General features: G+C 39.4%; 1 protein-coding gene across 1 annotated transcript in view; it reads right to left on the bottom strand.

Annotated features, from left to right (window-relative positions):
• Positions 1 to 12,693, bottom strand: part of tle2b (TLE family member 2, transcriptional corepressor b) — a 122,792-nt gene that overhangs the window by 69,470 nt on the left and 40,629 nt on the right. Inside the window, 1 exon segment of the mRNA XM_051947079.1 lies at positions 2,723 to 2,767. Coding sequence (XP_051803039.1) covers positions 2,723 to 2,767 — 45 coding nt within the window.

Below are 12,693 nucleotides of genomic sequence, written 5' to 3' on the forward strand. Positions count from 1 at the left end.
GGATAAATGACACCATGATTATGATGTTAAAGTGCAGAGTTCAGAGGCTTTTATTTTGGAGAATGCTTCAAACAACGAGCTGCTTTCTGAAAGTGAATGCTGGAGCTCATTGTTCAATGAAAAAATAATCGCCCTGGTGTCTTGACAGAGTCCACAACAGGAGAGCAGGTGAGCATGACAGATAGACGTACAGAGAGGGGGGGGAGCAGGGAGTCACCTTAGAGGAAATGCCATCCAGCTGGATAATGATTCCACCTATCTGCATGGAGGCCTGTCAGCACCGTAGAACTGCCTTCTGCCTTTCTGTCTGTCTGCAGCAGCATTTTATCCTCCTGTCCGCCCGTCTGTCTCCATGCAATTTTACCGTCTTCCTGTCCTGTACTGTGACCCAGGCAGCAAATTAGCAGCAAGTGTGGGGATTGACAAGCAGCGGCTGCTCCTCAGAGCCAGACACACATCTCCATTCAAGACCACCGGATCCCAGCTAGAACGAGTGGAAGCTTTACACGATTTACGCTGACCTTCCTTTAACGCTCTGCGGCTGGGATTCTGTCTTTACATTGTAGTAGGAGGACATGCTGGCGGATGATTTCATTCATCAATCCTCACTACCACATGCTGAAGATAAGAGCCAGTGCATGTCCATGTCCACTGTCTGTTAACCTCGGTCCGTCACCACCAGGACCGGAAAACGTGTATTTACCACTGCTCGGGTTACTGCTTATACAGTCATTCTTACATCAGTCACTGTTTCCTCTCTCAGCTGCTTGTTTTGCTTCAGAATAACCAAAGAAAACATATCAGTCCACACACAGGGATGTAATAATAATGCAAAATACAGTTTCTGTAGCTTCTTCTTTCATGCTACAGTACTTGCATATGAGGCTTCACAGATTTGCCCTACATTCAGCTGTACTTAAAACCTTTGCAGACATGTGATTTGTAACATTGCTGGCTTCCACACATGCTCCTCACAGCTTCATTCAAACTTCACCACCACCAGGCTGCACAGAGTCAACGTGCAAACAGGATAATTGTCATTCCTGCAAGATCAAACAGCAACATCGACTCAAGCATAATGAATAATAATGCAAAATCGTAACTAACTGCAGTCTATCAAAGTGTGTCAGAATAAGTAACAGTCCAGTTTATTTATGATTATTTAACACCAAATTCAGTCCATGCATGATAATCACCTGCAGAAGAACACTGTGACGTGCTGTTAGATCCTGATTGTTCCTGTCTTCATGTCATGGATAATTAATTTATATTATTGCTCTATGCATAGATGCACACAACTATCTTGCTTTGGAGACACTCATGTGGATCCTGCTGCTTTCTGATGCTGCAGGTATCTGATAAACTCAGAGGAAAGACTCCTAAACAGCTGCAAGCAACAAACTAAATTGTGACTCTATATAACAGATCATCTGTCTGACATAAAGAAACTACACCCGTGACCTGACATTTGATTCAGACCTGGACTGATCCTCCTGTCTCCATGTTGGTGAAAAAATTATAATTTCAAGTAACTAATTATTAAAGCAAGTTGAAACAAATGTATTAAGTTCGCTTGCTTTGGAGACACTAAAGTGGATTTTGTTGCTATCTGATGCTACAGATTTGTAATGAACTTAGAGGAAAGACTCCTTAACAGCTGGAAGCAACAAACTGTAACTGTGTGTGACAGCTCACCTGTCTGACATCAAGAAAACTACACAGTGTGACCTGCAATGTGATTCTAATCTGGACTGATCCTGTCTCCATGTCAGGGATAATTCATCATTTCAAGTAATTACTGAGTTAATGGCGCTGTTGTGTGAAAATCTGTGCAGCTCTCCACCTTGAAGACGCTCACATGGATCCTGCTGCTGTCTGATGTTGCAGATATTAAATAAATTCAGAGGAAAGATTCCTAAACAGCTGGAAGCAACAAACTAAATTGCAGACTTGTTACAGCCCACCTGTCTGGTGCATGAGTAACTGCACACAGTGCGATTTGTTGACTCTGATCTGGACTGATCCATGTCTCCATGCGGGTGATAACTTATCATTTCCTGTAATAATTAATGAAGTTGTGCACAAATGCATGCAGCTCTCTGCCTTGGAGACACTCATGTGGATTCTGGTGCAGGTATAATCAGAGGAAAGTGTGCTTGGAGTAATAACAGTGCTGAAATGGGTTTCCAATAATCATTTCATACAACTCAAAGTGCTGCTCCTTGCTTGTGTCTATCTATTAATGTGATTTGTTGCACTGCAGATTGGTGTTTTACGGAAATGTGCGCGTTCAGATAAAAAGCTGACATGTTCGGTTCCGGTCAGATTAATAGAAATGAGTCAGAAAAAGTTCTGTTGAGAGGAATACTTACTAGTGTGTTGACTCATCTTTAGAGTACATTTTGAAGTTATTGTGGAGGTGGTGTCGCTTCAGACAGCATTGCATTGTCCAGCCTCACATTCTGTTAATAATTTGCCTCCCTTTATTTATTTACATTCATGCACATCCCTTAATGGAAATAGAAAAGCTACAAGAGGACCGGAACAAGAAAATACAAAACCCTCCCACACGAAATGAGTCACCTGCATGTAATGGCCGTGTGTGTAAAATAACGCTTTCTCCTGTTTAATAGATGCTGCATCGACGCACAAACGCACAGCCCTCCACCTAAACCAGCGACAATCCGACAACGCCAAGAAACCCAAAAGTATTGCTTCTTACCTGCTTATGCATCTCAATGTTGAGACCGTAGGACATTTCGTAGTACTGTGGAGAACAAACACAAATGACAGGAGCTTCGTTAGCATTTTTATTCACAGCGCACATTAACATTCAGTCTTACACAATATCTCCCATTGAACATCTGTTGCTCAGCACAGACGCATATGTTGCCGTTTGTCACTGTGGTTTTAATGAAAGAAATAAAAAGAGTGAAAGATGGAGAGAAGAAGACAGTGTGTGTGTGTGTGTGAGTCTGTGTATAGGTAATGAGGTATTTATGTCTCAGTGTGAGTCATGTGCGATCACTGTCTCAGCATGTGTGTGTTTGTGTGTGTCGGGGGGCCATTTGCGTCTGTGCACGGCAGCCAAATGAGCAGGACTTGGTGCGGTTCCTGTGTGTTGTTCTTGTTGTGTTTGTGGGTCTACAGACACCTATGCATGGTATCAGAATAATGAGACCGCTCAGCTTCATGTGTCTGCGCACAAAAAAACCTTCTTTCACATCTAATATTAACATGAAATCTCTATCTGGAAGTTATTAGTGACAACGCAGAGTAAATGCACATAAAACGCAGCGTGACTGGAAGGTTATCGCCACATCTGAAGGCTCATATTGTGACCACAGCTGAGTTCGGGTGTAAAAATCGAGTCTATATAATGTCGTCACATTCTTAACAGAAGAAAAAAATAACACCAGACAACCTGACAAGTCATTTAGCTCCCCTTTTTACCGCTATCTGCCAAATTCACCACGCACACGCAAGCGCTTTTCTGGGCAGAAGAAAATAATTACATCACAACGCAGCATCGCTTCACCTGATGCAGGACACTTTATCCAGATAAAAGCTTAAACAATCAAACTGATAAATCCATAAGTTAAAAAAATTAGCCACCAAGCATTTCAAGAACTCGTTCTAAAAGCCATTTTTAAGAAAAAAAATGACACAGCTTCACTGGTTCTGCATCTCAAACATGAATTTTTACACTTTTTTGTCATGAATATCTTTGGGTTATGAAGTGTTGGGATAAATAAAACATGCTAACTTGTCCAAACTATTCAAAAAAGTATTACTAAATCGGGATTTGCATTGTTTTACTGCATCTTATAGATGAAATGGTTAAGATAAGATGAAATAAGACGAGATAATCCTTCATTAATCCCACAGCAGGGAAATTTCCAGCGTAACAAAGTGGATAGTGCGATAACATAAGAAGCATTTGCAACAATAATAAAGTATTTTAAAACATAAAGTAAAGTTTTTGATATTATAAAGATATGCAGAAAACTAGATATTGCACAGATTCCTCCAAATGTGTAGAAAAAAAGCAATACTCTGCAAGCAGAAAATACGGATATTACAGAGAATCTTCCACATGTAGAAAGTAATGACATTATACAGTCTTCTAAATGTACAAGTACGAATGCACTGAGGTTGCACCAGAGAGAGAAATGACAACTGATTAATTTTAAAAAAGATAGTTAAGTTCAGGTTAAGTTCTCTTAAGGTTAAGTTCGGGTTAAATTAGGTTAAGTTTCGGTCGAGTTAAGATGCTGCTGTTTTGAGATTGTTTTACTACATTTTATAGAGCAAATGATCAAGATGACATAAGATTATTCTTCACTAATTTCCCAACGGGGAAATTTGCAATATTACAGCAGCAACACAAAGAGTGCAGAAACATAGGGAACATCGGTGAAAACAAATGGATTTTAAAGTATAAAGTGCTGTAGATGTTGCACAAAGCATGTGTTAACGTTATGATGAATCTTCTAAATGTACAAAGTATTCATCATCACGGGTTTGAATGCACTGATGTTGCCTCAAAGAGATGACAACAGATTTTTTATTTTATATATATATTATAGTTAAATAAAGTTAAAATGAGGCCAAGTTAGGTTAAGTTAGGTAAAGTTAAAATAAGGTTAGGTTAGATTAGTTTAAGTTAGATTAAATTAAATTAGATCAGGTTAAGTTAGCCTAAGTTAAGTTAAGCTAAGCTAGCACAATGCCTTTTTGAGATTGCCATTGTTTTACCACATTATCTAGAGCAAATAATTGAACATTATCCTTCAGCAATCTCACAACTGGGAAATCTGCAAAATCACAGCAGCAAAACAGTGCAAAAAAAGGGGGGGGTAATCCAAGAAAAATAAAGTTGAACAAATTGTTGCTATTGTACACATGCAGATATGCAGAAAAGTAGATATTGCACAGACTCTTGTACATGGTTTAACATTCTACAGTCTTATAGATGTACAAAATATTCATAATGCGGGTTTGACTGCACTGATGTTGCATCAGAGACAGATATGATTAATTAAAAAAAATCAGCAGACTGATTATTATGGAAACAATCACCCCTATCCTGATACTGTATCCACATCACGTGTTAATATGAGCTGTAAAGGAGGTCACCAACACAGCATGTCTGAATGTGTGTACCCCTTTGTACATTTGACACGAAACAAACACACCTATATGTGTGTGTCTGTGTGCTCAATGCGACCACCTCTGCACACGTGTCCTTCCTTTTCTTCTGTGTGTACATCAGTAATGTTTTGTGATGGTGTTGGCGGCGAGTGGCGAGCAGACAGCGAGGATCCGTCACGGTGACAAAGGCATCCTCTGCTGCTGGATGAGCAGCGCTCTGACTGATGAGAGTGAGACATGGCTCTCTCTCTCTCTCCCTGTATTCTCTTGCTCATTTTCACTCGATCGCTCTCCTCTCTCCATTTACTCGCCGCCTCATTCAGTCCCTCCCTTTCACTCCAATCTCTATCTTTCAGAGCTTGTCAGTCCGTCTTTTTCCTTCTCCCCTCTCCTCTCTCTTGTTATTCCCTTCCTTCTTTTTCTAGCTGTCAGGCATTCTCTTGCTCTTCGTTTCACTCTATTTTTCCATTTCTTGTCTCATTTTACTCCCTTGCTATCTTTGTCTATGTGCCTCTACCCTAGTATGCACCTATCTATCTAAATTCAAATTCGCTTTTATTGTCACGGACGTAATTAGGTGCAACAGTGCCACTGTATGAGGTTTCCTAACAAAAGAAAGAGAAGTACAACAACACCCTGCTCTATGCAACATTACATGCAAAATACAGAAGATCAAAACAGAGGAGGCAGATTTAGAGGAGGCTCAATCCAGTTTCATGTGCTGTATCACTGGTTTTCCCTCAGGCTGTGACATGCTCTGACATATTTTGCTGCTTCAGTGGCAATGTCAGTTTTTTTTTCCCCCCTGCAAGTATATATTAAATTTTAGTCTGGGAGAGTGTGTGGAATTCTTGGCATTTGAGCTTTGGTTTAGAAACAGAACAACACAAGAAGGAGAGCAAAAGAACTATGTGTCCACCTGTAATCCATATTATATGCCGTATGAAGTGACTCTTCTTTCAGAAACCTTTCGTAAAACAGTGATTTTAATGGTAAAGTGTACAGATATTTAATTTGGGAAAAGATAACACCGTTTGTTGATGGATATTCTTAAGTTAAAGGTGTCAGAACTGGTAGAAAAGCTCAGATTGATGCCTGTAGTTAGCCTAGCCGCGCTAGACCCATGCTCTGAAGACACAAGGGTCTAGGCACGCTCGACAGGGAGGGAGGCGGGCTAAAAGGTGTCTTTCAAATCACTCTGCAGCAATTGGGTAGGTATACAACCAATCAGCACAATGAATAGGCTCCTAGAGCGCCAGAAATCAGAGGATGCGGTAGTTCGGTGAAGCCTTATTTATACAGTCAATGGGTGAAGCTCAAGTATATTACAGACATGTTAACAGAAAGATTATTCAGAGTCGGTGCTAATGGAGCTCAACGACTGTTGTCGTTTTTGTTGTCGACCCTGGCAGAGAATTAAATTCGTTGCCGTGGGTTGTCTAGCGCGGCTAGGCTAGTTGTTTCCGGTTGTTTCTGTCAGAATCGTCACGCCTCTGTCGTCACTTAGTTACGCCCGCCTTCTGACTCTACACTTCATGGTGATTCGTCGGCCAGTTTTAGGAGCATCCAGCCTCGAGCCTTATGGAGGGTAACTAGACCCACCCTGGCAGAGAATTAAATTCGTTGCCGTGGGTTGTCTAGCGCGGCTAGGCTAGCCTGTAGTGGCTGTGTGAGTCCATTTGTGAGGAGCAATGGTGGACAATCATCGTGAAACTTCTTTAAAATGACTGGTAATGGGTAAAAAGTTTGTCTCTCTGGTAGAATAAACCACAATCATTGTTGGTTTCCTTTAAAACAAAACTAGGGATATTTATCAAACCACAGTAATAAGTAAATTTTTTCAGTAAGATGATCAATAAGCTCCGTTTGGTATTTCAAAGACTAAGTTGTGCTGCATGTTCTGTCTCACCACCATAAAATATTCATACAAACTCTGTTTCTCTGACTAAATGTAGATGTTGGCAGTGGTGGAACAACTACCTCAACTGTTTTCTTAACTACAGCTATTAATAGCTCTCAGTAAAAATAGTGTCAGAAAGTCCTGCAATTAACTGTCTACTTAAAAGCAAAGAATAAAAAAGGTTTAATCAGCACAATGCTTTCAAATTTACTCATTATTTGTTCAAGATGGAGCTTTTAATCCGTATATAATGTATTTTACGGCATTTTGAGAGTAAAACCTGTAATGTATCAGTCCCATCATTGCAATTTTAATGTCTATAAAATCACTAATCAAAAAAGAGCTTTCTTTTCCTGCAAATAATTACTGCATTTGCTTTATATTTCAATTATTATACTATAGCATATAATAGTGATATGTTTAAGAAAAAACAATGCCAGCAACCTTAATTCTGCTCTTAATTTTCTTTGCTTTTTTTCCTTCAAATACATCAAATGTACTGAAACAAGTAGCGCTTTTGCTTTTTTTTTGTATTTAAATGGCTGGGCAATCATGCACAATAACACCATAGTCAGCAAATCATTTGTCAGTAGTTATGGAAGGGGGGGTTTGTGTACTGAACTAGACCGAGAAATACACGTGATAATGTTAGAAGACGAATTTACTCAAATTATTTGGTATGTATTTTCGATGTTTTTGTTGAGCTGTAGTCCATAATTTCTAAAATTAAGACTGAAAAGGGCTTGGTGGAAAAGTCGACATCATCTTTAGAGCGTGAAAACACTCAGATCTGGACAAAATGGACTGAGTCTGTAAAATTATAAGGTCTGATTTCACTTGAACTTCTTCCAACTAAAGAAAAACAAACAGGCTTGAAACATTTTATTATATGAGCCAAGAATATAATGATAGGAATATTATTGTAATATCCTAATTATCTGAGATGTGTTGTAATAGTGCTTATGTGTAAATAGAGCAGTTGCAATTCTGTTCTTTTGTTTAGTTTTGTTTTTTGTGTCAGAAAGTTCCCATAAGAGTACAGCATCAATACAAATACCCACCCCTATCCATGACCCTGACCTTTACAGAGTCGTGTTTGTTGCCTCGCTGTGACCAAAACCTCCCACGGGGGAGAATGTGAGCTATTCTTCGCCGTGTGTCGCCACCTTTCTGTCCTGTCACCTTCCTCCTCCTGTGCATTCTCACTCTCTCCTGTCAACACCTTTTTTCTGACTTTCTTGCCAATTATCCTTGCTTTCACATTTTTTCACCTCCTTTCCTTTTTGTTCTTCTCCATCTGCTGGATCGTTTTTTGTCTCCGTCCTCTACCGTCTCATTTTTCTTTTCTTTCCCCTTTTAGTCATTTCTATTAATCATCTTTCTTCCTTTATGCTCTCCCTCTCTCTCGCTAGCCATTTTGGCTCCCTTGCTTTGTATATTTGTTCTCTCTCGTCCTTGTCGAGTGCCGTATCTATATTTTCTACTCCTCGTGTCGAGCTCACCTCCGCTGTGTATTTAGCTCTTCTTTCTTTCTGTTTCTTTCATGGACAGACTTTAAAATAATTTTTAAAAAAAAGATGTTTTCATGCACACATAAAACAGGCCCAATCTTGGAATCTCTTTCACATGTAAAGAAGCACTCGAGCAAACACACACCTGAAAGCAGACACACACACACGTGCATTAAAAAGGACCCACAAATAAACATACTTGAGTAGCTCTTTGTGTTTCCATGTCTGCCTTTCCTGCAGCCCTCTTAACATGAAAGACATGTGACATCTCTCTTTGTTCTCTCTGGTTCTCTCCATCGCTCATCAGCCTCTCTCTTCACCTCTCCATCATTACACCTCTCCTCGGCCCTCCCCATCTTTTTAACTCGATCCCGGTCTGTCTCTCCTTATTAATTCTCCCTCCATCGCCGCCATCAGCCTCTCCACCTCTCTGTCATTACTCTCCGTTTCTCTTTTTTTATTCCCTCTCCTCGCCTCCTCTTTCATTCCCATCCTCTTCTCACAGCATCCTCTTTTCATGTCCCTCTACACGAACAGCTGAGTGCTTTAACCAGGGCCACTGCGTTTTTAATGCAGCCTTACAAGTAACTAACAACGTGACTCACTTCAGCAGAAAGCAGAATTTCAATCGGGAAGAAAAATGAAGCAGTTGACTGTACAGTTGTATGCAATTTTTCAAAAAATTTGTACATTTTTTTTTGCTGATTTTACTAGATATTATCTGGACTTTACCAAAACAGGGACATTCTGCTTTCTGCTTATTTCAGCAGAAAGCAGAATTTCGCTCTCGGTGAAAAATGAAGCAGCTGTCTGCATAGTTGTGTGCAAAAAGTTTGGGGAAATCACACACAGAGTTGATTATTGAGCACAAAAATTAGGGGTGGGGTGGGGGTGGAAATAAGTAATTGCAACCTGTTGCAGCAAACAGTAAGACTCCAAATGCTAATTCTTTGCTATCGTTTTTAAAACATAAACCTAAAAAAGTAAAAGCTGTGGGCAATCAAAGCTCCACTTAGGCCTAAACTAACTTGGCAATAACAAAGAAGGAACAACTTTTATTGATCACATAATGGGGAAATTCCCACTGTTACAACAGCAAAGAAGTGCAAAAAATGAAGGAAAATCAGTGGAAAAATGAAAAAAAAAACCATACACAAGTGCTAGTTCTGATTGTCTAAATTCCTCTGGATGGAAATATCAATGGTATGGCACAGAAAGTAGAAATGTAGAAAAACTGTGTTTGCAAAGGGTTTTTGAATGAAAAAATATTCAAAAATAACAGCAATGAATGTGTTGATTTTGCACCAAAGGCAGGTGAGGAATTATTATTTGAGATCGACAGCTAGATAATCGGAGCTTGATAAATCCTCAGACACCTCAAATCCTGCATTAAGATTCAACAACTGACAGACGCACCACAAATGAAGCTAACTGATGCCTTCAAGGTGAAAGACGGCAGCAACAAGATGGCAAAGCGCCTCTTACAGCGAACCCTGTAGAGATTGCACCAAGCTGTTGGAAGTCAGGACAAGATCTGGAAGGCGGAGGAAACTTCCAGATAAACTGCGAACCTGCTGGGCCGAAAGGCAAAGCCGAACCCCCGGATTCCTGCAGAGGAGCAGCAGGAGGCTCAGCTGACACAGGACTGGCAGTAAAGCTCCGGTGTTGTGCAGCGCTGATGCACAAACAGGGTCTGAAAGTCACCTGCAAACCTCACCTCAACCAGCCATCATCTGAAGTGTGTAAATCAACACCTGGATGAGACGGGGCTGAATGTAAATTTTAGCTCTTGCGCCACAATCATCAAACGTACGTGTGGAGGAAACTAGGAGCGATTTCTGATGAAAATAACACCTTGGCAACTGTTGAGGATTGGGGTGGAAATACTCTGCTGGTTTTAGGGGTCTGGAAGCAGCAGCAGTAGGATGGAGGTATGTTTACTCAAGTACTGTACTTGGAGAACTTTCTATTTCAATTTTACTCAATCTTATACTTCCACTCTGCTACATTTCAGAAGGAAAGAATTTCTACTCCACTACATGTATTTGACATCTGCCGTTGCTAGGTACTTTTACGATGACTGGTTTACACACTGCATATTGTGATTTTTTTTCTTTTTTCTTACAAAAAGCAGTGTGTACTGTAAATAATAAAAGAAATAAAAGAAATGAATTTACAACTAAAACTTTAGCGTTTAAAAACCGGAGAAAATCAGTTAAAATAGCTGTAAAATAATCATAATTTTTGCTGATTTAATTACAGTAAATCTAGTAGTAGTAGTAGTAGTTTATTCGGTCAGCAAGGAAAAAATAAACACTGTAACAATTGTGTACTTATGATGGCATCATCGTTGTCCACATAAATTATCATCGTCAACATCATCAACAAAATCATCATCAAGATCATCATCTTCATCATCGTCCTGTGACCGAAGGGTTTAGGCTGAAGTCAAAACTTATTTTACCTAACCCTTTTCAACCAAAACGAAAAGTTTCTACATTTCGTAGAAGGAAAAAGAAGAAAAGAAAAAAACTAATATTCATCGTTATCATTGACAAGATAAGAGGAATCCATTCAAAATCATTTTAGTTACTTTTAGTTTATTATTCCTGAGATTGATATTTTATGGTCACACATTGCATTTGCAAACACACACACATATATGGCAGTTTGAAGTATGCTCTACATATGGTAGTGAAAGGTAGTTTCTTGAAGAATTTACTTATTTTCACTCAACAAAATCCATTTACTTGCCAAAATGGTGCCCAGAGTTTGGCATAAAACCTGCACAGTACCATAAAAAGAAATTAAATAAAGGTAAAGCCAGAGCAAACGTAAGCAGGTCTGGGTTCGGCCACAGTAAAAGTTAAGGAGCCCTGACGCTGCCACTGTGTATTTTGAAAACCACTGAACAGAACGGAAAAGGTGTTGAGTTCACTGCTGTCCAGTTGTGGCTGCGGCTTAATTAAAAACACCGTCACGTCGAGGTATTTCCCAGCTATTAGGACGGATGTTTTTCTTCCGCTGTGCACCTCTGAGGTTTGGGAGGGAAGAAAGTGGAGAGGAAACTACACCGAATGCTAAAAATACAAATGTTTAACATGGAATGTCGGGTCAGAGCGAGTACAGCGGGCTCACATATGAATGAGCTACTGTTGTCAGGCTGTAATACCAGAGCAAAATGCAAATATTGTACTGTAAACATTTAAATCTGCTTAAACCTACAAAGTGGTATACTGTTCATTTTAATAGTTCATGTGCTTATTAATGCTAAACAGGAGATTTAAAAGCATCACCACTGCATTTATAGCCATTGTAATTGAGTTTATAAGCAAGAAAATGACAGTATTTATATAACACCTCATAATACACAGAGATGCATCAACGTGGCTTGCATGTAAAGGTATAACATGCACATTAAATGCAAACTAAACAAACAAACAGTAAGGACAAGTAGAATAAAGTGCAAAAGCACAACTCAACCCAACAGTAGATGAAGTAAAACGGTTGACTTTAGCTTCATCTCCACTAATAAAATACGTCTTTTTCCTTCACTACCAGCTGGTCGGGATCAGAAAAAGACACGAACACAGAATGTTTGGATCACATTTAAACATTTCAGGGCCAAAATACAGTTGAAAGCAAAACTTTGTGAGTCATCCTTCAAGTAGTAAGTGGATATTTACTGCGTAACGTACATCATATGTGCAGGTCAGGACTTAAACCTGAGTCATTCTGTGTAGAGAGGATAAAATAAGGAGAAAAAGCAGCTGGATTTAAAAGATTAGACCTAAATGGGCCGAGAACCACAAGCTACAAGGTCACTTACAGCATCATTTGGTTAAAGTTACAACTTGCTCCATCTGTAAAATGTTTAACTCTGCAACCAATTGGTGCAAGAAATCCATTTTTAAACTTGGAATATGCAACAATTATTAACTGTGCCTTGTTGTTATTGCTGTAATTCATATAAATAAATATCAAAACGTGTAGTTCAATCAGTAATGTTGTGCTATGCTTTTGGTAGTGATTCATTGTATGTTTTTTCAAAATATATGAAAAACTGCGTTGAAAATCCCCATTGAAATGAATGGGAAGCTGGCCAAACAAGTGAAAACCCAGCCATCT

The sequence above is a fragment of the Acanthochromis polyacanthus genome, chromosome 4 (genome assembly GCF_021347895.1).
Source record: "Acanthochromis polyacanthus isolate Apoly-LR-REF ecotype Palm Island chromosome 4, KAUST_Apoly_ChrSc, whole genome shotgun sequence".
Lineage (NCBI taxonomy): Eukaryota > Metazoa > Chordata > Actinopteri > Pomacentridae > Acanthochromis > Acanthochromis polyacanthus.